The sequence below is a fragment of the Vombatus ursinus genome, unplaced genomic scaffold (assembly GCF_900497805.2).
Source record: "Vombatus ursinus unplaced genomic scaffold, bare-nosed wombat genome assembly UNPS02014778.1, whole genome shotgun sequence".
In the NCBI taxonomy this organism is placed as follows: Eukaryota; Metazoa; Chordata; class Mammalia; order Diprotodontia; family Vombatidae; genus Vombatus; species Vombatus ursinus.
Window position 1 is genome coordinate 4,810,910 of NW_020954556.1, and position 27,273 is coordinate 4,838,182.

The following is a 27,273-nucleotide window of genomic DNA, read 5'->3' on the forward strand; positions in this document are numbered from 1 at the left end:
GGGGCAGGGTGAAATGTAACATATTGGCCTTCAGGCAATGGGGAACACGAAAGTCAATATATGCATTACATTAAGATTTGTCTTTGTGTAAAGAATGCTGTGTAGTAGTGTAGCTGTAGTTGTGTTCATACAATTTCTGTACTTCTCTTGGCAAGTAGACTCCCAAGTATTTTATACTTTCTGTAGTTATATTACATGGGATTTCTCTATTTCTTTCTGCTGAATTTTGTTGGTAATATACACAAATGCTGATGATTTATGTGACTTTATTTTTTATCTTGCCACTTTGCTGAAGTTATTGTTACCATTAATTTGGGTTTTTTTAGTTGATTCTCTAAATAAAACCATCATATCATCTGCAAAAAGTGAGGCTTGTCTCCTCTCTGCCTATTCTTATTCACTCCAATTACTTTTTCTTGTCTTGTTGCAATGTTGATCATGTCTATCACTACACTGAACAGTGCTGCTGATTTTATTGGAAAGGCTTCTAATTTATCCCCATTACAGATAGATAATGCAGGTTTTTGGTTTTAAAAAGGTACTACTTATGCTGAAGATCTACACTTTCTAGTATTTCTTTTTAACATGAGTAGTTGTTGCATTTTGTCAAAAGCTTTTTCTGCATCTACTGTTATCTATATGGTTTTATTGTTCAATTGTGCTATTTGTTCAATTCAGAATTGTTCAGTTTTGCTTATAGTTCTCCTAATATTGAACAAATCCTGCATTCCTTGTATAAATCCAAACTGTGCTATACTGCTATAGTATTCTTGCTGATATACATACATATATATTTTTTTGTATCAATATACTTTAGGGATATTAGTCTATAGTTTTCTTTCTTTATTGCGACTCCTCCTAGTTTAGATATCATTTTTTTTTATCATAGAAGGAATTTGGTAGAACTTTTCCTATTTATGAAACCATTTATTTAATATGGGAATTAATTTGTCTTTAAATGTTTGATAAAATTCACTTGTAAATCCATCTGGTATTAGAGTCTTTTTTCTTTGGAAATTCACTCATGACCTGTTCAATTTCTTTTTCTGAAACTAGGTAATTTAAGTTCTCTATTTTTCATTCTATTTGGATATTTAATATTTTTGTAAATTTTCATTCATTTTATTTATATTTTTAAATATTCATCCATTTCATATATTTAAATTTTCAAATATTTTATTTTCAGTTTCAAATTCTCTCTCTCCTATTCATTGAGAAGGCAAGAAAAATAAAACCCATTACAAATATGGATAGAAATAAGAAACATATTTCTGCATTAGCCATGTTTAAAAAAGTATACAAGAAAAAGAAAGAAGTAGAAGAAAACATGCTTGTATCTGTATTCTGAGTCCATCAGTTCTTTCTGGAAGTAGATAGCATGTTTCAGTATGAACCCTTTGCAACTGTGGTTGATCATTGTGTCGATCATAGTTACTAAGTCTTTCAAAGTTGACTGTCTTTACAATATTGCTGTAAAATTAAATTAATTAAATTACTCTCTGCTGTAGAGAGAGTAAATTTTTCTGGTTTTGCTCACTTCACTTTGCATCAATTCATATGTCTTCCCAAGTTTTTTCTGAAACCATTCTCTTCGTCATTTCTCATAGCACAATGGTATTCCATCACATTCATATAATGAAACTTGTTCAGCTATTCCCCAAATGATGAACATCCCCTCTCAGTTTCTAATTCCAAAGAACGGCAGACCATCACAAAATGAAATAATATAAATATTTTTGTACATATGGACCCTTTTCCCGTTTCTTTGATCTCTTTTGGGCAAAGACCTAGTACTGATGTTGCTAGGTCAAAGGGTATGTACAGTTTAATAGCTTTTGGGTCATAATTCCAAATTGCTCTCCAAAATGGTTAGATTAGTTTACATCTCCACCAAGGGTTCACTGTTTAGTAGTTTCAGTTTTGTCTGGCTCTTTGTGACCCCATTAGGGGTTTTCTTGACAAAGATATTAGATTGTTTTGCCATTTCCTTCTCCAGCTCATTTTATAGATGAGGAACTGAGGCAAACAGGGTTAAGTGATTTGCCCAGGGTCATACAGCTAGTGTCTGAGGCTGAATTTGAACTCAGGAAGATGGGTCTTCCTGACTTCAGTCCCACCACTCTATCGACTGAGCCACTTACCTGCCCCTAAATGCATTAATGTACCTGTTTTCCCATATTCTGTCCTGCGTTTTTCTTTTTTCTTTTTGGTCATCTTAGCCAATCTGATGGGTACAAGATGGTACCTCAGTGTCTTAATCTGCATTTTTCTAATTATTAGTGAATTAGAGCATTTTTAAAAAAACATGGCTATTAATAGCTCTGATTTCTTTAATCTATGCTTCAAAGGCCTTTACAAAATCCAATTCTTATTGAATTGTGGTCAGAAAACAATGCCTTTAATACTTCTGCTTTTCTGTATTTGTGAGATTTTTATGCCTTGATACATGGTCAGCTTTTGTGAGGGTGTCATATATAACTGAAAAATACATATAAGCCTTTCTATTCCCATTTAATATTCTCTAATGGTCTATCATACAGAATTTTTCTAAAATTCTATTCATCTCCTTAACTTCTCTCTTTTTTATTTCATGATTAAATTTATCTAGGTCTGAGAGGGGTAAGTTGAAGTAACCCAACTATTATAATTTTGCTATTTCCTCCTATAACTTAACTTTTAAGAATTTAGATGCTATGCCATTTAGGGCATATGTGTTCAGTATTGATATTAATTCATTGTCTATGGTACCTTTTGGTAAAAGTCTCCCTATTTATGTATTGTCTGAAATCATGATTGCCACCTCTAAATTTTTTATTTTTACTTCTTATGAAGCATGATGTATTCGGATCCAGGCCCTAATTCTATGTGTATCTTTCTGTTTTAAGTTTGTGTCTTGTAAGTAATATATCGTTGAATTCTGGTTTCTAATCTATTTTGATAACCTTTCCTGTTTTATGGATGAGTTCATCCCATTCACATTCACAGTTATGACAAGCAATTATGTATTTCCCTCCATCCAATTCTGTTATACTTTCCCTTCTTTTGGTTCCTCATTCCTTCTTTAAGAGTTTGTTTTGCTTCTGACTAACTCCTCCCTTAATCTGCCCTTCCCCCTTTCCCTTAACTCTACTCCCTCATTTCCCTGTTGGGCAAGATGTATTTCTGTACCACAGTTGTGTGTATGTGAATTCTTCCCTCATTTAACCAGTTCAGATGAGAATAAGCCTCGAGTATTGCCCTCTTCTCTCTACTCTCCTCACTGTATGGTCTCCTATTTGTACATCCCATCTAGGAGATAATTTTCCCATTCTTCTCCCCATTCCCCTCTCTCCCAGTGCATTCCTCTTCTCCAGTCTTTCTACTCTTCTTTTAAGATCATCAAAACAGAAGAGAGGTATTCCCAGGGTTTCTGTCCAATTAGACTCCCTCTATGATCGCTGATTATAGAGTTCTCAGGGGCTCTCTCCCAGTATAAAAATATAAGTAGTTCAACCTTGTTTAGTGCCTTATAATTACTCATTCATGTTTACCTTTTCATGTTCCTCTTCACTCCTTTGTTTGTATGCCATAATTTCTACTCAGCCCTGGTGCTTTCATCGGCAATGCTTGGAAAGCCTCTATTTCATTACAAATCCATTTTCCCCCTGTAGGATCATACTCAGTTTGTGACTGTTATTCTTGATTATAAGCCTGGATCTTTTGGCTTCTGAAATATAATTTCCCAAACTTTCCACTCTTTTATGGTGGTGATTGCTAAATTATGTATGATCCTGACTGTAGCTCTTTGGTACTTCAAGTTTTTGGTTTTTCTGTTTACAGTATTTTTGTTTGTTTGTTTGACCTGGGAGCTCCAGATTTTGGTTAAAATGTTCCTGAGAGTTTTCATTTTGGGGTTTCTTTAAAGAGGTGACCAATGGATTTCTACTTTGCCTTCTGGTCTAAGAGATCTGGGCAGTTTTCTTTTAAGATTTCTTAAAATATGATGTACTAGTCCAATGATTCTCAAATTTTTCTTCTCAATCTGTTTTCCAGGTCAGCTGTTTTTGCTATGAGCTACTTCACATTTTTTTTTTTTTCAGGTTTTAAAATTTTTTGTTTTGATTTTTTTTTGATGTCTCATAGAGTGAGACATTTTACGGGTAAGGTTTTGTACCTCTTGCTCCAAGCTGTTAATTCTCTTTTCTTCTTCCATAGCTCTAGTTCTTTTCCCAGTGTTTCCTTTATCACTCTCATTTGGTTTTTAAGACAATTTTTAAACTTTTATTTTAAAACTCTTGCTCCTCTTGTGTACTTCTGATGCTTTCATAGCTCAAGCTAGGGGCCTGAAAGCTCTCAGTGTCCCCAAAGGGATGTGATCCAGGACAAAGTCTGATTGCTGCTCTCTTGGTTTGAACTCTGCAACTTCCCTGGCTGGGATTTTCAGTAAACTGCGACTAGACTCACCTGTTATTAGACTGCTGAGAGACTCTGAAGATTCAGAGTGACTAAACTGGTTATTCCATTGGGGGCTTCCACTCTGTGCTGTAGGTTAGAAACAAGTTTCCACTCTACACCTGAAATTTGAGCCATACATCAACTGTTTGTTTCTGAACTTGCTTCTTGTTCAGTATATAGCTAGGGTCCACCAGTAACCTCTCTTTTCCACCACTCCTATGTACAGATCCCTCCACTTCCAGTGTGACCCAAAACTAGGTAGTGGGCAATAGAGCTGCCAGATGTCACCTATTCCTGCACCCTTTGCTAATTCAGGCACCCTCTAGGATCTCTTCCTGTTCCAGTGATTTCTGCTCATGACTAGTCTCCATTCTCTTTCAATCACTTGATGCTGTAACATTCTGCACATGGCATGCTCTTGGCCACACCCATCCCATCTCTGCAGACCTCTGTGTCTGTCTCCCTAAGCCACTATGGGCTAGAAAAATGACTCACTGTGACTTTTTCTTGGATTCCCCAATCAAAACTTAGTCTGGTGTTTTCTAAATCTTTGCAGAGGAGCTAGGCTATATTTCTTCCTGATACTCCAATTTGACTCTGCCTCTATCCACTTTATTTAGATTATGAGTTTTCTAACATAACAGAAAAGGAAAATGACAAATGCTGGAAGGGGATGTGGAAAAATAGGTATACTAATGTATTGTTGGTGTAGTTGTGAATTAGTCCAATCATTCTGGAGAACAACTTGGAACTATAACCAGAAGGCTATAAAACTGTGCATACCCTTTGACCCAACAACACCACTACTAGGTCTGTATCTTCCAAAGAAATCAAAGAAAAAGGAAATGAACCTATATGTACAAAAATATTTAAAGCAGCTAGTTTTGTGGTGGCAAAGAGGAGGTTGAGGGGATGCCCATTAATTGGGGAATGGCTGAACAAGTTGCTGTATATGATTGTGATGGAATGCTATAAGAAAAGATGAGCAGGCCGGTTTCAGAAAAACCTGGGGAGACTTATATGAATTGATGCAAAGTGAAATAAGCAGAATCAGGAGAATATTGTACATAGTAAAAGAAATAGCATAACAATGATCTGTTAAAGACTTAGCTACTCTACAAGACAATTCCAAAAGACTCATGATAAAAAATGTTTGATACTAGTAATTTGGTTTTTTTTTTACCAAGTTAGTCAATAATTTAAAAAAAAAAAGCTCCTATTTTGATATATTAAATATTTTCCTCCTTAAATTTTGTTAATCTTTTCTTTGATTTTTACCCTTTCTATTTTGGTGTATAATTGGGGGGGTGAGTGCTAATTGATCTTCCAGTTTTAAATGTATGCCAAATTCATTTATTTTTTCTTCTTTCTTTTATTGATTAAAGTGTTTAAAGATACAAATTTCTCCCCAAGGGCTGCTTTGGCTGCGTCACCAAAATTCTGCCCTGTTGTCTCATTGGTGTCATTATCCTTAATAAAAGTATTAATTTTTTACATGGTTTGTTTTTTTTAATCCAACCATTCTTTACGATTAATTTATTTGCATGGTGGTCTGTAAAAGATGTGTTTACTACAGCTGTTTTTCTGCACTTGTGACATTTTTATGCCATAATACAGTTTTTTAAAAGGTATCATCCATAGCTGAAAAATATATATATAACCTCTTCTATCCTATTTCTGTTAGACCATTAGGTGGCACAGTGTGTTGAATGCTGAGCCTGTAATTAGGAAGACCTCAGTTCAAATTTGACTTCAGACACTTACAAGCTCTGTGACCCTGGGCAAGTCACTTAATTTCTGCTAGTTTCCTCACCTGAAAAATGGGATAATAATGGAACCTGCCTCCCAGGGTGGTTATGAGGATGATATTTGGAAACTACTTAGCACAGTGCCTGGCAAATAGTAGGTACTTGTTTGTTCTCTTCATCAAATTCATCAAATTTAACTTTTCTAAAATTTTATTCATTCTTTATTTTTTTGGGGGGGGAGGGCAAAATTTATCTAGGTTTTAAAGAGGGTAACTGAGATCTCTCAATATTATATAGTTTTACTATTTCTCCCCTTAACTCATTTAACTTTTCCTTTAAGTATTTAGATGTTATGCCACATGTGCATATGTTTAATATTGATATTAATTTAGTCCATGGAAACTTTCAGTAATATGTGATTTCCATTTATCTGTTTTAATTAGGTCAAGTTTTGCTGTTGCTTTGTCTGAGATGATCTTTACCCCTGCTTTTTTTAATTCAGCAGAAACACAGATTTTGCTAAAGCCCCTGATTTTAACTCTGTAAGCATCTTTCTTTTTCAAGTGTTTCTTGTCAACAACATATTGTTGAATTCTTTCAAATACACTCTGATATTCTTATTTTGTAGGTGAGTTCATCATAGTAATCATTATTGTTTCTCTCTGTCCTCTTCCCCTGTACTTGTTATTCCACTCTCTCCTCTTCTTTCCCTGATCCTCCACTCATTTTCTCCTCCTCTTCTTTACCTGTCCTGCACTGAAAAATTCTTATCCTTTTCTTTATGTTAAACTCCTCTTCGAGGTATACTCTCCTTAGTCAAGAGATTATTTTGCTTAGGACTAATCCCCATTTTAGGGCTGCTAGGTAGGTAGAGCACTGGGCCTGCAGTCAGGAAGACTGAGTTCATATCCAGCCTCAGACACTTACTAGCTGTGACCTGTGCCTTAGTTTCCTCACATGTAAAATGAGCTAGAGAAAGAAATGACAAACCACTCCAGCATTTTTACCAAGAAAATCCCAAATGGGATCATGAAGAGTTGGACACAACTGAAAAAACAACAAAATCCCTCCTTTAATCTATTCTTTCTTATACCCCTCCTCCCATCTTGTTTCCCTGTTGAGCTGAATGTGTTTCCATACCCAATTATATGATTTTTCCCCCCTCTTTTAACCAGTTCAGATTAGAGTGAAAAGTTCATGTATCACCTGATCCCCCCACTCCTGCCTCCCGGTCTATATGGGATTCTTCTTATGCATCCCAATTATGTAAAGTTATTTTCCCCATCTTCTCTCTTCCTTCCCTCTTCTCTTTCCTTTTTCCTTCCCTTCCCATTCTTCTTTTCAACTCATCAAAACATAACAAAACCACTGCCAGGCTCTCTATTAGACTGCTTCTATGACCTTATAAAAGAATTCTGAGGGGAGACACGTGTCTTCCTATATTAGAATATAGCTCATACCTTCTTAGTCTTATCACTGCTCACTCGTGTTTTTCTCTGTCTCTTGTTTCTTTTGTCTCTGCTTCCTCCTCAGCAGAAAGGCCATAGACTTAGGACAGAATGTGGCAAATACTGTCAAATAATGTCACTTTATATAAGGTTTTGTTGTCAGCCAGAACAGCCTCAGGTTGGTTCCGTGCTTCATGCTTAGAAATGGAATGAAACGAAATGAGACACCTGTAGACCATCCAACACTTTAAAAAAGCATAGTTTATTTAACAATAGCTTAGAAATGATACTCAGTAAAGATACAGCACTGGTTCAGGCAGACACAGTACCCCTTCCATACATAAATGCCTCTGGTCAGAAGTGTGTTGGTTTGTTTGGCAATGGGAGATTCATCAAGTCTAAGAGGCACCAACTCTTTGGGGGATGGCCTTTCTGTGCCTTAGGTGACTGAGAAGTCATGTCAAAGGCCACCCCCCGGACCAATAAAGTCTCAGGGACAATTTCTCTGCCTTTTAGAGAAAAACGAGATCAACCTTAAAGGGCACAGATCTTAGATGTTACTCCTTCTAATGATTGAGAATTTCATAGGCAAGAGAGTGATACCCCTTTCCAAGTTTTAACTTATTTTTGTCTCAAGAGCTTATCTCTCTACTATGTCTGGTGCCTTCTGTATGTGCGCACAGATCTATCTGTCAATGTTAGGACAACCTCCCCATGTGAAACAAAATTACATGGATTACCAATTTTACTTGCAGGTCATTCTTTAGTCTGCCACTTGACTCATTTCCATATTTTTTCTTATCTATGACTCAAGTAATCCAGAAGTATTGTTTATTTTTATTAGTAAAATTTCCACTTTTATCATTAATAAGCTGGCTCAAACTTCCACCTCATTTCAATAAGTATTATTTATGAAATAAACTAGAGAAACCTCCTTTCCTAACTTATCAATCAAGTACTGAGTAACTACTATGTGCCAAACATAGTAGTGGTATTGATCTATATGTTAAATCCCTTAATCTCCTATGATTGAATCACTATTAAAGTTACTGAAAGTATAATGAAATCATTATTAAAAGTAATACATATGCAAAAGAGGTAGCTGCATTCCCCATTTCAATTAAAGTAACCACAGAAGTTCTTATAATCACAAAATGTAAAATGGTGTTAAGGAATTTTTCTGCAACTCCATACAAAGCAATCACACAGATCAATCTACACCCTGTGAATCCTTAAGGAGGCATGAACCTCTGTGATTGGGTCTGGAAGAGAACAGAGTGACTGGTTAACCAAAACAGCCAGCCAGTCTTTGGGGGGCTTTAAATAGCTAGAGGAAGTTTAATAGTTTGGCAGTTAATAGTTGGAGCTAGAGGTGAAGGGAGAACCAGAACTGAAGGAGAGAATGTATCAAGAGAGGGAGGAAAAAGATGGTGGTAGAGTGGATGGAGAGAAAAGGATCTTTTCTTCTCACTTCCTCCTCCACCCCTACCTACTCCCCTTCAGCTAAGTAACTGGAGCAAACATACCATTAGAAGACAATGTATATCGCCTGGGGCTAAAGACACATGTGGATATGAAGGGACAGTCACTTGAGAGAAGGGGTAGTTTCAAGGAATATGATCCATATACCAAAGAACAGTGATGGTTATGGACGCAGAAAAGGACTTCAAGAATCAGGAGTTGGTATGTATGTATTCTACATGTGTTCCTTGCTTGGAAACCACTCTTCCCAAGGACACTGTTTCTGTAGGACAGTATGCCACAGGCTTTTGGGATCAATATTTTGTGCCAATAGTTAATCTAACATCTTAGTAAATGTTTTTGCTAAAAGCTGTCTAATGGCTAACTGTTAACTGGAAATGGACTAGTGGTGGTTCATGAGCTACAGTGGTGGAGACAGCCACTTACAAGGTTACTAAGAGAAGCCAAGGTAGCATCCATCATCTGGAGACTGAACCCACGAGAGGAGTTGTGTTAGGAGAGTTGATCAGAAGGGGCATTACACCCATACAACTATATAAAATAGGAGCAAATCAAAGCCACTGTTACCTCAAAACTTGAATATAATAGCAGATGACTTCACTTCTGGACACACCATGCAGTTCACCCAAAATAATAATTATAGCCTCTCAACAATCTTCCCGATTTCTCCTCAAGAGTCACGTGTAATCTCTCAAGAAGGTAGTTGCAGTAGTCCTTTTGCTCTCTCTTCAGTGATGACAGACAAGTTTCCCCAGAATGCACTCAAAATTCTCTTTATAATGTTTCTTTACAAAATAAGCTAAAACAGTTCTGACAAGAAAAAAGTTCTTCTTCACCTTTTTACCTTTTCCATAGTTTATTTCATAGATCCTCATGGATCAAAGATAAAAACACTCTCTCTGACGCCAAAGGGAAAAGTATCCTTACAGAAAAAGGTACAGCTGCCACTCCAAAACTGTCAGTAAAACAGTCAACAAGCATTATTAAGTGTTTACTATTTGCTAGGCTCTGTAATAAGTGCTGGGGATGCAAAGAAAGACAAAAATGTGTTCCAAAACTGGCAGTCCAAACTGCTTTTCCTACAACATTCCATTTGGCTCTTTTCTTTATTTTTAAAAAATTCTCAACTAACCAACACCAAATAAAAGAAACATTTCCATATATTCCCTGTTCCCCTGGCCCCCCAAAATTATATATATATAAAATAAATAAACCCTTGTATCAAATAAGCAAACAAATCTCCACATTGGCCATGCCTGAAAACATGTTCTCATTCTGCACCTTAAGGTGACCTCTCTCAGGAGGCAGCAAGGTGTTTCATCACTGGTCCTCTGGAATCATGGTTGGTCAATTGCATTGGTGAGAGTTCTTAGGTCTTTCAAAGTTGTTTTTCTTTACAATGCTGTATAAATTCTTCTCTGGGTTCTGCACATTGCACTCTGTATCAGGTCATACCGATATTTTAAAATTTTTTTTTAAAAATTCTGAACTTAAACGCCCCCAAAAAGAGTACTTCCACATACATTGTAGAAAAGGAGACAATTGCACATGAAATTGAATGTCCACTATGAACAACTTGATTTCTTTTTAAGAATATAATAAATTCCAACATCCAATTTCAAAGCTGTTCTATTCTGATATTATTCCTTGTGGGTTTCCATTCTCTTCTTATAGGACAAGGAAAGAGGGTAAGTCTCCTATCCCTATCCTCTTTCCTGAGAAAAAACCCTCATAACAAATATGCATAGTCAAACAAAACATGTTCTCACAGTGGTCATGTTAAAAAAAAAAAAAGCATGCCTAATTTTGTATCTTGAGTCTACAATTTCTCTGTCAGGAGATGATTAGCATACTTCCTCTCTAGAATCTAGTTGGTCACTGCATTCATCAGCATTCTTAAGTCTTTCAGGGTCAACTTTACAATGTTGCTATTGGTATAAATTGTTCCTGTGTCTCTGTTCTGCTTAACAAATTATGTCATATGAAGGTAATAGAATACTATTGTCCTCTAAGAAATGGAAAAAAAAAAAGTTTCAGAGAAACCTGGGAAGATGTGTTAAAAATTATACTGAACGAAGTGAACAGAGCCAAGAAAACAATTTACAATAACACTGTAAAAATAACTCTGAAAGACTTAAAAACTGAATAATTCAATGACTAATTACAATTCCAGAGAACCAACGAGAGTCACTGGGCAACAATTTATAAAAGTCTTTTCATGTTTCTCTGAAAGTATCCCTCCTGTCATTTCCTACATTACAACAGTATTCTATTATATTCATATAATCCTTAGTTGATTTTCCAAAGTAACATCTTAGTTTCCAGTTCTTTGATACTACAAAAAAAGCTGCTATTAATACATCTAGTTGTATTTTTCTTTGATTCCTTTCTGGTATAGGCTTATAGGTATTATTGGGTCAAAAGGTATGCACAATTTGGTGATTTCAGTTCCAAACTGCTTTCCTAATAGAATATATAGCTCTACCAAAGTATTAACATGCTTGTTTTCCCACAGCCACTTCAACAACTGTTTTCTGTCAACCAGATGGGTATAAGGTAGAATCTCAGTTGCTGTGACTTAAATTTTTTGTTAAGTAAATTTGGAGCATTTTTTAAATATGGAAGTTGACAGCTTGGATTTCTTTCAGAACTGCCTGTTCATCTTTTGATGATGTTTTCATTTCGGGACTAGCTCTTGTTTTTATAAATTAGGCTCAGTCTTTAATATACTGAATATCAGACCTTTACAGAGAAACTTACTATAAAGATTTTTTTCCCCTAGTTAACTGTTTCCATTCTAATTTTAACTATATTAATTTTGTTTGTGCAATAACTTTTCAATTTTATGTAATCAAAATTATCCATGTTATCTCCTATAATCTTATCTATCCCTTGTATCACTATAAACTCTTTGCCTACACAGTTACAATATGTATTTTATTACTCGATCCTTTAATTTGTCTATGATGTGACCTTTTATATCTAGATCACATAACATATCCTCCTGGAATCTATAATGGTATGTTGTGAGATGCTGATCTAAATCCAATTTCAGCCACACTTTTCCAGTTTTCCCAGTAGTTTCTGTCAAACAGTTGAGTCACTGCTACAGTTGGTAAGTCTTTTGAAAACTATGCTACTACATAATTAATTGACCTACTTTCTTAAATCAATACCAAATAGTTTTGATGATCATTAAAATTATACTAAAACACAGTTTTCAGAATATTAAAAAAAAAAAAAACCAAACAAGTTCCTAGACTTTAGATGAAGAACTCTTGCTCTGGCATGTTCCCTACATTCCTGGCTGGGAGGTGGTGGTGGAGTGGAGGCCTTAGATTCCAGTTCTCACTGTCCATAGCCAGGACTAGTTGAGTCAAGGAAGAAGGAGCAACACAGCCAGCCCTAAACACCAGGTGCCCAACTCCACCTTTCTTATACTTTCAGCTTGCTGTGGCTTTTTTCTCCTAGAAACTTCCAAACCCAGAAATCCAAGTTCAAAAGACATCACTAACTGCTGAATTCTGGGACAGCGTCAGTTTGAGGCTACACTCTCTTCTCCATCATACTGTTATCCAGATAAGGAGCCAGAAAATAAAAGGGGGGTTAACTGGATGGTTCGATTGCAGAAGCAAGGTGAAAGAAAGTCTGTCTGCTATAAAACCAAAAAGCATCAATACTTTTTTAAGAGCAAAGGCACAGGCTAGCTTTTGGGGTAAATCGCAAATATGTGGGAAATGAAATTGGTTGAGGGTGGGAAGGGTTTGGCCCCTTAAAAACCAGTTGAAGGAGTTTGATTAAGTAGTAAATAGGGAGCAATTAGAAATTTGAGTAGGGTGACAAAATGAAGACAGTTTAATGAAGCTTAGTCTGGCGGATTACTATGCTTCATGAACTGGAGACAGGGCCATAACAGGAACAAAGAAGCCATCAAGGAGGTTTCTGTAGTAAACTCAAGACCAGGACTAGGATGTAGCCAAAAGAATTAGAAGAACAAGCTGATGAACAGACTGGATTTTAAGACTGATGTGTGTGTGGGCGTGAAATTAAAGGATAAGTCAAAAAATAAATCTTAGCTTTCAAAGTTGGGTGGGTTAAGAGTAGAGGCTATGATTTTAGTTTTTTGTAAGTCTGAGTTTGAAAAAGCCTAGTATTTGTTGGCAGGCAGCAATATGAGACTGAGGGTTGGGCGAAAGGATGGGATCAGAAACACAGATTTGAAAGTTACTGTCATAGAGGCAATACTTAAAGCTACTAGAAAGGATGAGCTCCTTTAATAAGGAAGCATTAAGGAGAGTGGACAATGCACCGAACACCTAAGGAAGGATACCCATAGTTTTGAAGTGTCAGTTTAGAGATAAAGAAGAACCAACAAAGGGGCAGCTAGGTGGCGCAATGGATACAGCACCAGCCCTGAAGTCAGGAGGACCTGAGTTCAAATACAGCCTCAGACCAAAACTTGACACTTACTAGTTGTGTGACTCTGGGCAAGTCACTTAACCCCAACTGCTTAAAAACAAACAAAAAAAAAGAAGAACCAACAAAAAGAGACAGAAGTGGTCAGAGAGATAAGAAGACAGAGGAAAGGTAGTTTCACTGAAGCCTAGGAATGCTGAGTTTAGTCAAGAAGCTGGTGCTCTGAAGAAGACGGAAAAAAACCTTGCATTAGTAATAAGGTCACTAATGACCTAATAGAGGGAGAGAGAAGAAAGCTACCTTATAGGGGAGTAACAAATATATGGAAATGGAAGCAGCGGGTGTAATCAAGCCTTTTGGCCATGTTATCTTTTTACATAAAGATATGTTTTTTGAAGTGCTGTTCAAACAGCAGTAATGGATTTACACTGATAAACTACATTATCTTGAGTTGGAGGACCTGCACAACAAACATTTACTAAGCACTACTATGAGTTGGGGTATCCTGACCAGTGAAGCTAGTCCATGAATTTGTGTAGATGACAGGTCTGTATAGGTCACACTCTAATCATAGAATTATTCCAATATATTGGTGACAATGATGAAACATCTTTCAGTGTGGCATATCTGAATAACACAGTTCTGAGCTCCAAGTAGCATATGTTTAAGAAAAGAGAGCATAAAGGTGGTATTTGGAGGGTAGGGGAGTAGTATTAGGTGGTGGCAGCGGTGGGAACAGGAGGAGGAAAATACCCAGATTGTGAGCTAAATCAGAGTGTGAACAGTTCCATTTTGTCTTCAGAAATGATGGGTGTGAAAGTCTTAAAAATGGGTGTGTTTTTCTACAGAAAAGATTAAAAAGGAATAAAAATAATAAGTACTACTACACACCAACTGCTGTGCTAAGAGCTGGACTAACTTAAAGTATAATTCTGTAAAACTGCTTATTAGAATAAAAGAATAAATAATTCATGGGGCGACTTTACACAAAGAATTTGGCTTTGGCCTGACTAGTGTACATATAATGTAACCTATCCCCTATTAGACTAAATTTTCATGAGGATAAGGGATATGGTTATATAAATATCCTATCTTCCCCACATACCTAATAAATGGCTCTTGAATTGAATAGTACTATCTGACCTTGCAATAAATTACTACTTTTTCTAGACTTCTGCTTCCACATCTGTAAAATGAAAGATGTATAGGCTTTACAACTTGGATGGTATGAAGATTTCAGGTAACCTACAGAAGCGGTGACCAAACTGTAGTAGCTCAATTATTTAGGAGAGCTCTAAGTAGATATATTTCCCCACTCAATTCTAGGAAATTCAATTTCTGGTGACAGAAAAAAAATATGAAAAATTTCTACATTATTTTGATAGTTGGTAGACTTCACTGTCAAAAATGTGCTCCTGATGCTATTCAGTTTTCAAAGTAAATTTCTGTTAATCTAGTAAGATTGCCGTTGGCTTCCATTATAAAATTGGGGGAAAGTCTTCCGGGGGGTGGGGGGGTATGGGAGAGGGGAAGAGAAGGTGAACAAGGACTTGATACCTCCAAATATGACTTTAGCATCACACACAAGCAATCTTTTAAAACTGAAATAAAAAGAATATGTTGAAGTACTACAATGAAAAGACAAACTGAAATGAATGGAAAATATATTTAATAAGCACTATGGGCAAGGCACTATGCTAAGTGTTGGGATGAAAATACAAAACCAATCTCTACTCTCAAAAGAAGTCACATTTTAAAGAACAAAGCCAAAAAATAAAAATACATATGTATGTGGGGGGAAAGGGAGCGGGGAGTTGGCGACAAGTAGAATAACAGGGCAGTCAAGTGAATGGGGTAGTGTTAATTTGATTATCCTTCCTAGTTCAGGGGTTGTAGGTAGAAGGGAGAGGTGTGATAAGATGAAAGAGGATGATAATGTCTGAAGAGAAATTGTCTTAGACAAACATCTTGAAATGCTAGCTATAGCAAAAAGATAAGAAAAAGAAATTGAGATAATCAAAATCTTAGCAAAGAACAAATACAATCATTGCTTTTTTTGCAGGTAAAATGATGGTTTGGAGAATCTAAACTGAAAAATTACTAATTAAAACAAGCCCACACAAATCAAACTTTCTGTATACTACCATCTAAACTGTATGAAAAGATGAAGAATTCACATTCAAAATAACTACAGCATACATAAATATGACATTCAAAATAATTATATAATGTATAAATATCTGGGCCTGCATTTACTGAGACACACAGAGAAATTATATAAATACCACAAAATACTCTTTACAAAAATACTTAAATAAAGAGATATTAATCACTCATAGTTGGGTCATACCAATGTAACAAAAATGACAAAACTACATAAATCTATTTACAGATTCAGTACTATTAAACTAACCAAACTACCCAAAAAAAGGTTACTTTACAGAACTAGTCAGAATAACAAATTCTTCTGGAAGAACAAAAAGAATTTTGAGTAAAAAAAAAAAAAGTTGGACAGAGGGGAGCTTAGTAACATCAGTTCTCAATCTACGTCACAAAGTAGTAATCATCACAACTATTTGGTTTTGGTTAAAAAAACAAGAAGGTTGATCAGTGGAACAGATTAGGCAGACAACATAGAGAAACAACTCAATGCAGTGTAACAGAAAGAAGGACAGTAGCTACTAGGCTAAGAGTTCACTAGTAACAAAAAGTTGAGAAAACTGGAAAGTACTCTGGCAGAAATTAGTTTTAGGTCATTATTTGACACCATATACTAAATGGATATGTAGCCTAGATATAAAAGATCCTATCATAAATTAGGAAAAGTGAAAGGGATTTATTGCACAACTATGGATAGGAAGTGAATTCTTTACCAAATAAAGGATAGAGGGGAGCACAGAAGATGAACATGGATAATTTTGATTACATAAATTGTAAATTATTTTCCACAAACAATGCAAGTAGAATGAGAAGGGGACTAATTAACTAAGAAAAACTATTGTAGCAAGTTTTTCTAATAAAGGTATGACATAATACGAGAACAACTAGGTAGCATAGTAGATAGAGTACACTTACTAGCTGTGTGACTCTGGGCAAGTCACTTAACCCCAACTGCCTTACCAAAAAAAAAAAAAAAAAAAAAAAAGGTGTAATATACAAGGGGAAATTGGCAGGCAGGCAACAAGCATTAAAGTGCTTACTATGTGCTAGGTATTGCTCAAAGCACTGGAGATGCAAATGCAAGCAAAAGCCTTCAAGAAGTTTACATTCTAATGAGGGTGGGGAGGAGAAGACAATGCAGAAAAGGGAGCTCAAAAACCAGGAAGAATAAAACAGGTGGAGTAAAGCTGGGAGAGCAAAGTACCCACACCTGCGGCATGGTACTAAAGTTCAGAACGTCAAAAGCACAGTGGGGAAGGAAGCCCTAACTTGCTCCTCAAAATGGAGGCCCCTGGAGGAATTCCCCGGAAGAGAAGGCATGGCAGATGGATGTTCTAAGGAGAGAAGGATGAAATGATGCATGGATATTCCAGGGTAAGAAGGTCACAGGTCTTGACAGAGGCTCTAGGATGAAACTGCAGCTGAAGCACAGTGTTGCAAGTCCAGAAAGTCAGAAGCACACATATAAATACATAAGGAGACATTCCCTGATTGATAAATAGTCAAAGGATCAGGCAAAGTCTCAAAAAGAAGAAGCTGCTAACAACTACACATAATAAGCTATCAACCACCACGTGAAAAATGCTCCAAATCATTAGTAATAAGAGAAATGCAAACTAAAATAACCCTAAATTTCTACCCTTACACCTATCAGATAGGCAAAGATTACTGAAGTGGAAAATGACAATTGTTGGAGAGCTCTGGGAGGACAGAAACACTAATACTCAGTAGGTGGTGCTATATATTGGTTTAACCATTCTGAGAAGTAATTTAGAACTATTTCCCCAAATTCACTAAATTATGCATACTTTTTGACTCATGGATACCACTTCTACATGGCACATAGTTTAAAGAAGTCAAAGGAGCTGGATGTAGGCAAATGAGTCCTAGTAGCTCACCACTAATGCAGCCCTTTCATAGTGGTAAAGAACTAGAAACAAAGTGGGTACGCACTATGTGTGGAATGACCAAACAAATTATGGCATATGAACAGATTATTGAACCTAAAATTATGAAAGGGATGGTTTCAGAGAAACCTGGGAAGACTTGTATGAACTGAGGCACAGTAAAGTGAATAGAAGCAGAACAATTTCTAGAATGACTACAATATTGTATAAGACAGCAATTGTGAAAGATTTAAGAACTCTGATTATCAATACAATGATCTATTATGACTACAGAAAACTGTTGATAAAGCTTAATTACCACTTCTTGGTAGAGAGACAATGGACCATAGGTATGGAACCAGACTTATATTTTCAGATGTGATCAATATGTAAATTTAATTTGAATGATTTTAATTTTTATTTCTTATATGGAAAGACTTTTTTTGGTAGGGAGATAATTATGGAGATAGTACTGATAATGCTACCAAAAAAAAAAGAAAAATAAAGGAGCATCAATGAAACATTTTAAAAATATGCTGAAATGAGAGGGAAGAAGTATAAAAGACTCAAAAGCAGGGCAGTGTATTACTCTGCTAAAATTAAGAGATTTTTAAAAAACCAAGCTGTGTACAAGAGTTACAATTTCGTAATATATAATCTTTTTTTATATTCTGTGTATATAGATATGTACATAGTAAAGAAAATTAAGAGATAGGGAGATTGTCTGCCCATTTAAATTCAATGGATGACTGTCTTTTAAAATTTCATTCTATTCTAAGGGGCACTGTCACAGCATTATACCGTTATGGCATCTACTTACAACTATTAAAATGATACAATATGTGTTACCTCTTTATGTATACATTTCTGTCTAGATGCTCTTTAGTCATGGAAACAAAGATCATTCCAGTTCAACGTTGAAACACTCTAAAAACAAGTTAAACTGAATTTGTATTGGAACCTGGAGATTTTTGGAATTAGGTTAAGTTTAAAAACTTTAAAAAACTAAGATACAAAATGTTAAAATGAAAGTCCATACATTAACTAAAAACCTGAGGTATATAATCCATCTAAAGAACAGCCGTACCTATTACTATTTATCTTCATATCCTGAATTTTCTTTCCTTGAACAAAACAGGGGAAACTTTTATTTAAACCAATCTACCTTACTGAGGCTGGAATAGAAAATTCTGGGAACTTTATCTTTTAAGGTCTTGTTTTCCAGTTCTGTGTTTTTTTACCCCCAGACCAATGGGACTTCCCCTGCAACTGGTTCATAAGATGACATGATTTAAGCTCAGGAGGGAACTAGTTAAATGCTATGAAAACAAAATACCACACCACCACTACATACTGTTTTAGGTGTATCTACAGTTTTATTACAAAATCACTTTGTCATTTAGTCAGTGAAAGCAATAGCAGGATATTACCAGTGCAGCTTCTGTAACAGCTCTAATGTATTGCAGCAATTGTGTTCCTTGCTTATAGTCTATGTTACCTCCACAATATACAAGTTATCTGCAATTGTTACCGCTGCAAGTCTGAATTCATATATATTATTTAGGAAGGAGCTGAGTGGTAAGAAATAGGTGAAAAGAACAGACTGTTTAGGGCCTTTAAAAATAAACAAACATGGAAATATTTATTATTCAACAATTCATTTGGGGATTGTTATTTTAAGGAATTATTTTACTTTAAAAAGACAGCCAAATTAATACTTCTAGAGTTAGTTTGAATAGCAGCAGTGCCCAAAGAGTACTTATTATGCTTAGTGCTTGTTAGGAAGCAATACCTGTGCAATGCACTTGTTGTCACACACCCACACAGGTAGAAGGAAATGATCCCTCTGGTTTTAAGCCATGTCACACTTCCTTGTTCCAAGTTTCTTTTAAAAATAAAACTATTCCATTAGTGTCTTCTGAATGCTGTTATTGCTGCTTATCTGTTGGCAAACTTCCTTCTGTGCTGTGTTTGTTTTGAAGGGATCTTCCAATATATCTCCAATATTCCTTTCTTATAGTGTCTTTTTCTTTAGCTAGAATTTCACATAACTAGAAATGAAAAACAGTAATACTTTAAGATATAATTCCATTTACAGCCAACCCCACTGTGCTGTGATTTACTCTAAGCCAACATGTAACAGGTCCTACTAGTAATTAATTTTAGGGCAGTTGCTTAATCTTTCATCACTGTTAACAAGTTTTAACATGTCAGCATTTTTTCCTCTTTGGTAGAAGAAAGAAACTGATGAAACAGAAGCACCAGAACAATACCATAAACCACTGGTATTGATTTGATGGCAAGAACACTGCCTAAGGCAGCTTTAGAAGAAGTCTATATGACAGGAAATTTGAAAGATGCTATCCCAAACCAACTATAAGTGAGTTCTGACTTCCTATGAAAAGTTAGTTGAACTGTGCTGACTTTATTCGTAAGTATCAGGAGTGATGTAGAATGGAATTCAGATTGCCTGGAATAGAATATAAGTCCTACTAGCTCACCTCTAATGCTTTATTAAGTGTATCTTCCTTGTTGTCACATTGGTTTTCTAGCATATCTTCATATATATCCACAAGGAAGGCAATCAGGTAGGGAGAACTGTGACTTGGCTGTAAATCTAACAATTGCTCTAATAGATTGGGATACTTGGAAAGGCCACGATCTTGCAAAATCCTAGAATAAAGAAAAAATATGTTGAGAATCAAAATGAAGACAAGGGAAAGTCTTTGTGCTCTGCTAGTTATCTAGGGATGGCCTCAGGTAAATTGTTTCTAATGTGTAATGACAAGGAAAAAGAAAAGAGAACGTTGTTGCTGGCTACTTTGTAGTCATAAGACTAGAGCAGGAATAAGAAAGAGCTGCTTTACAATATGGCCCTTCAAGGGTACTTCCTATTAGGGGGTTCATTTGATTATCTTTTGGTTCACAGTTAATGAAAAAGTGAGAGGTTAAAAGTTAAAAGAAATTTTGGACTGAAATGCTAAATTAATTCAATCTGACCATGTGTTATTTATTAGCAGTTCTAAGAATTCTGGTGGGGAAGGAGGTTAAAATGAAGTTTTCAGAGAGGCCCATTTCTCCCAAGGGTAAGCTCCTCCTGCCCCAGGCCAACAATCCTTCACAGCCTGCTTTTATGTGTTGTCTCCCTCCATTAGAATGTAAGTTCCTTGAGGAAAAAAGCTGTCTTTGCTTGTATCTGTATCCCCAGTGCTTAGCACAGTGCCTGACACATAATAAGGACTTAATAAATGCTTGTTGACTGAATGAAAAACAGATTTACCATGTCCTATTTTTGCATGTATACGCTCTAGATAAAAATTAAATCCGTATTTAAATTTATATTTAAAATTTTATATTTAGAAGACATTTTTTATTCCAAACTTCATGTATGTAAACTTAAAAAGCTAAGAGGTTATCATCATTAATGATAAAGTGAGTGCTTAAATTTCAAAATGAAAATCCCAAATCAAAAACATCTTACCCTTTTAAATAGTTCCATGCACTTTCATTATGTGGTGCTGTTTTTATCATTTCTAGAGTATATCTGACAAGAGAAATAGAGAGGAGCATGAACACTTAGAAAAGATCACACAATTAGGAATTAGGCAAACAACTTAGCTTTAAGTTAAGGTTAGTTCTCTCTCCTGCCTATTCATTCACGTATTTTTTAGTTGCCTTTGGTATCTCTTAATTAGTCACACCTAAATACAGTTCTCTGACATTCAGTCATCAAACTACGATATAAATTCTAGTGATCAGCATCATCAAATAATGTTTACTTATGCATTTTCTTTTCATATTTCCTGCCAATTCTGAGGGGCAAATATAGCCCCCTCAACAGGGAACAGTAGAAAACAGAATATTCCCTCATATGGAGGAAGATCACAACAGAAACAAGGAGTAATTATGCTCTCTGCTCCTGGACTGAAAGCAATATCACCAATTAACTTTTCTTCACCTTTACTATTATTTTTGGTCATAGTACATAATTGAAGAAGAAGGAAGATGGAAGAACTATGGTTCTATGTTCAAATTAGCCAGGTCAATGTGAAACTAATTAATAATAATAGCTATTGGGGCATCGAGATAGCTCAGTGGATAGAGCACCAGCCTTAGACAGAGTCAAGAGAACATGAGTTTAAATCTGGCCTCAGGCATTCACTAGCAGTGCAACCCTGGGCAAGTCGCTTAACCCTGATTGCCTCCCCACCAAATATATATTGCTTTAAGATTTGCAAAGAGCTTTACAAATATCATCTCTTTTTATCTTCACAACAACCCTGAGAAATACATGATATTATCTCCACTTTAGAGATGAGGAACCCTACGGTGAGAGGTTAAGTGTCTTGCCTCAGGTAACAAACCATGTAAGTTTAAGGCAGAATTTGAACTTAGGAGAACTTAGGTCTTCTTGTCTCCAAGTCCAGTACTCTATTCACTGCACCATGTAACTGTCTCTAAATTACTTATAAATTACTATTAATCTACAAATACTTTTGTTGATGTTATGTATTAAGAAGGAAATGTATAACCTGGCTTTTCAGAATATAAAGTCATTGATTAAAGATGCCCAAAAGTTCTACCCTGATTCCTCATGGTGCATTCTTTGGTGCACTGCATTCTTTCCTGGAGGCTATGCCAACTTAGGGAAGGCTACCACTCTAGAAATATTCTGACTATGTTCCCAGAGACTGTCTGCTTCCTGAGGACCAGGCTAAATAAGAAGAGAAAGAGAACTGACAGATTTCAAGAAAAGACTTGTATGAACGGATATAGAATGAAGTGAGAATTGACAAGTAAAAAGAAAAAGCTATGACACAGGCTACTTTGTTGTCACAAGAAGACTATCAAAGGAATGAGAAAGGGCTGCTTTACAATACAGCCCATTAAGGAAAAAGGCTTTTCCTATAAGGGAGTTCATCTGATTGATCAATGTACTTGATGACCATCGTAGTGTGAGTGCTACTGTTCTGTAAGAAACTGTGAAGGGGACAGCTTCAGAGAAACCTGAGAAGACTCATGAACTGATGCAGAGTGAACTGAACAGAACCAAGAAAACAATTTGTGTAGTGACAACAATATTGTAAAGTCAAACAGCACTGAAAGATAGCAACTCCCATTAGTGTAATGTCCAACCACAATTCCAGAGGACTAAAGATGAAGCATATCCTGATAAAGAGATAAGAGACTCAAATTGCAGAATGAGACACGCACATGCACACATACATTTTTTTTTCTTTCAGACATGGTCAATGTGAAAATTTGTTTTGCTTAATTTTACATGCTTGTAACAGGTGTTTTGTTTTCCTTTCCTTCTTAAGTGGGAGGTAGGAGTGGGCAGATTTTTGCTAACTGAAAAATAAAATTTAATTTAAAAACATAAAAAGAGCACCTTAAAACATTTGATAAGTTACACAAATGGAAGAAGTGCAAGAGGGATCAAAAATAGAGAAATGTCTAATTGCCTCATTAAGCACAGAAATGTGTTTAAAAATAACTAAAACACTGTATATGGTAGAAGTTCTGTTTCTCATATGGTTCTCTTCACATTTTGAGATGTTTATGATTGTTGAACTCACAATAAATAAAAAAATTTTAAAACCTAAGAATGGAAAGGCTTACAATAGACTGGCCATCTGTGGTAAATTCTTTGGCCTTAGCAACCCTTGAAAAACAAAATATGTTTCTGTGTCCTACATTAGCTCTCTTTCAGCTTTCAGCCACCTGCCAAAGTGGAGTAGCAGAAAGTGCTAAGGATGGCTTATAGATCATCTAAACACATTAATTTTCCTGGTGGTATTCTAAATAGAAACTCTTTGACCAATGACCAAGAAGATATAAAAATGAAATCAGAGAACCCTATCAGGAAATTGGTTTGACCCACAAGTTCTTAGAGAGAATCTGGCAGAGGTTTGGCAGAGTTGGTTTCACTGTGAATCCAAAAGCAAGACAAAACATCATTTTATGGAAACACTTGGTCATTTTGCCTTATAGGACCCATGATGAGCATTATGAAGATAATTAAAGCTTATACACCAAAGCCAGGAAAACAACACGCACAATAACTACAACAATATCAATGGAAAGAACCATCATCAGAAAATAATGAAAACTCAATGTTGTAAAATTATAAAGACTGAGCTTAGTCCCAAAAAGAGACAGAGAAGATACCTCTCCCACACTTGGGCTTCATATGTGTGGAACACTGCATATGACATCAGAGTTCTAAAAACTGTAATCAGTTTTACTAATTTTTTTTTCCTCTCAGTTAAATAAAATCTTTTTTATGGCTTCTTGGGAATGGGAGGGAAAGGAAAGAACATAAGGGGAAATGTAGGAGATATGAAAACAAAACAAAACAAAAAGGATGAAATCTAAAAACCAAAAACAATACAAAAAACTTACATACCAACAACTATTAGAGAGGATAAGGAAATAGATCCTCTATACTTAGTCAATATCTACCTTAACATGGTGACTTCAATGACAAAGCAGGCCTGGGGAGGATAGCAAAAAATATGATTTAAAATTAAGAAATAAAAATGGCTATGAGTTTGTAGACTGCACAGAAGTGCAGTTTCAAAAGTCAGAAGGCAATGGCTATTGTAAATTGAATGACATTAAAGAAATGAAAATGGCTATCTTACTTAACAAACAGGAAACTGGTATTGGTTTATGGAGTCATTTCTGAATCAGGGATCAGTGGACTACCTTCTGATTGCTGACTATTCATCCACTTGTTAGAGCAAAGCTGAAAATCAATACCAAATTAGTTCCAACTTGACCAACTGATATAAAAAAGCTAAGTGGGACAAAGATATGGATGTGTAACATCATTATTCAAAAAGTTTAACAGTTGTAAAGCAATCATGATCCCCAAGGAGGCGTAAAGACCCTAAAAACTAATTCAGTTAGAAAACATAATCTTTGGGTCAAATGGAAAAACATGTCAGATATGGCTCATTTGCAAATTTTTACAGAGGTGGATAGTAGAATAAAAGTATTACTACACTATAAAATAGCAAGAAGGAATGGAGAGAAAAACAGGTTAAACAGTATCCTTAAAGTCACATAGCTAAGCTTGGTGTGAGATCAATTAGGACAAATTATCCAAAGATCATTTAAAATGAAACTGAAAAGTCAAAGAGATGAAGTGGAACAGGTGTATTTGGAACTTAAACATCTCTGTGTCTAATGTACTACATGAGGAAGGGGAAATGGCATTAAAGGAGAAGAAGACAGAAATAGCAGCTGGACCAGACAAGGGATACAAAAAGAAATCTGTGCTGGTGACAACACAATTTTGAGAATGTTGAGGAAGTCTCAAAACACCAAGGAGTGGTTAAGAAGATAAGGAATAATTGCAAGAAATTATAGATAATGATGGGATAAATTATTGTAGAGAAAGAAGTCCTTTTTTCTTATCACCAACAGCAACAGCAGATAGATAGACAGATAAGTACAAATGCCCTGAAGCAATACTTGTAGCTCACTAGTCCTATTTCCTAAAGCCTAGGCTTCATAACATTCTTCCAAGGAAGTAACTCTTATAGAAAAGAGGTCAGCCATCCTCACTAATTACCACTCACAACTTGCCTAGGCAGGCAAGCTAGCCTAGCCAAAGAAGAGGGGCACCCAGAAGGAAAGAGCATGTGTTATGTGCCAGGCAAGTTAAACTACCTCTACTTTGGCTGCCGTATCTCCTCAGATCCTGATGGATAGCCCAGGATCCTGAACCCAAGAACCTTATGAACAGCTGTGCCCCCCAAACCACCAGACCAGCCCCCACAGCCAACCCTGACAGAAGAAACAGCCTTGAGGAAGGGACCCTACTTTCTCATCATCATGTGTAAAAATAGCTCACCAACTCCAACAAGAAGTAAATAAGCACAGGAGCCCTGCGAATGGCATCCTCCAGATCTCTGGTTCTGTTTCAAGGCCAATTCTCAGAGCCATCATCTAAGTAAGTGGCTCTTTCAAGGGCTACTCTTCCCCATGGGCTGCCACTCAAAGGACAGGCAGTCTAGCCTAGCTGAAGTCAAGGAGTACTCTGAGGAAAAGATGGGAAGCAGTATATGTTGGGCAGGTAGAGCCACCACTGCCACCTTCCCATCATCTTGCCTTTGACTTTTCTGCAGAAACAAGAAACAACAGCTTTCGAAGCAGCACTGTTTCCAGGCCAGTACCTACTGCCACCATTCTGGAAAGCAACCCCAGACGCTATAACCATAGATACTGAAGATCCTGAAAAGAACATTCTTGCTACCCAAATCCTTGGCACTATCAAACGGTTCAACATCAAAAACTGGTATTTTATCAGTGGAAATGACATTTAAAAAGAGGCATTATTATCTGTTTTGCTGTTGCACCCTAAGGACCATGGGACTTTCCCATCTGGCTTGCAGCTGAAATCTTCCCTATGTATTGTCTCCCCCATTAGAATATGAGCTCCTTGAGAGCAGGGACTCTCATTTTTTCTATTTGTATTGATAGTGCTTAGCACAGAGTGTTTAATAAATGTTTTTTTCATTTATTAGGATGACAATAATTACTAACCCATATTCTGACTTTATTTCTATAAAATCTTTACTAACGTCATCTGCACACCTATCAAGAATATTTTTAATGGAAAAGTAGGCTTTCACAAATAATATTCTACGGCAGACTACATCTTCAGTCATACAAACTAACTAAAAGGTGTAGAGAATACAAGATCACTTTGTGTTTACTTATTCAGTTAATAATTGTAAAAGTATTTGATTAGAAAGAGCAAAATATAGCCTTGAAAGCTCTCCTCCAACAAAGTGTTTCTCATGCATAAAAGGACAATACACAAAATTCTTTGTTGTAGTCATCATCTACACAAAGACCCTCTGACTATTAATATTAAGCAAGGCATAATACAGGGTGATATATTTTCATTCACCAAAGGTGTGTTTGCCACAGTCACTGAAGCTATGTGCAGAGTCCAAATAAAAGAAGGATTTCCTGCAAAACATAAGGTTTTTTAGAAGCTCCTATTAGCTGATATTTTGTTGCCTGCATCAAATTGTAGAATACTAGTGTTTATTAGGACCATAACAATATGAATTCATTCCTAACAATCCACAACGAAAAAACCAAGCAGATGAAGGATGCCCATTATCCAAATTATGAAATGCAATTATATGCTTGGCCCACTGAGCTCCACTGGAGGTAGACACTATAGAGATGGACAATGAGTTGGACCCAGAATTGAATATAAGGGGGGAAAAAATTGGGAAAAAAAAAAGCTGGATTGCTTTTAGAAAACTGAACGGCATTTTCAAAGACAATTTGAAGCACAAAAATTCATCTTTTTCAGACTAATATACTTCTACTAGGTGAGGCTATGTAACTGCAAATTATGGGACACCATCTCTGAAGAATAAAAATTGCTGGGATCACCTAAAAGGCCATGTAATAACAGCTAGGATTTATGTAATGCTTTAAGGTTTGCAAAGAGCTTTATATACACTGCTAGCCATGACATACATAAGAGACGACAAAAAATATTATACAAGTAGGATTTAAGGACCCACACAATGTTGAGAAAAAAAAACCAAAACCCAAAACCTAGAGGAAGGGATCTCTTGGTTATCCCCCTTATAGAGGATTTATGAGAGGACAAGGCAAAGAACGCACAGGACGAGAAGGCATGGATAGGTTGTGATTTGCACC

At 36.1% G+C, this 27,273-nt stretch overlaps 1 protein-coding gene across 1 annotated transcript in view; it reads right to left on the minus strand.

The window, feature by feature from the left end:
- Nucleotides 1–18,930: 18,930 nt before the first annotated feature.
- FNTA (farnesyltransferase, CAAX box, alpha) overlaps nucleotides 18,931–27,273 on the minus strand; it is a 28,001-nt gene continuing 19,658 nt past the window's right edge. Inside the window, exons 7-9 of the mRNA XM_027865470.1 lie at nucleotides 21,056–21,118; nucleotides 20,076–20,247; nucleotides 18,931–19,625 (exon numbers count right to left, since the gene is read on the minus strand). Of these exons, the coding sequence (XP_027721271.1) occupies nucleotides 19,503–19,625; nucleotides 20,076–20,247; nucleotides 21,056–21,118 (358 nt within the window). The 3' untranslated portion in view covers nucleotides 18,931–19,502. The remainder of the gene's footprint in view (nucleotides 19,626–20,075; nucleotides 20,248–21,055; nucleotides 21,119–27,273) is intronic.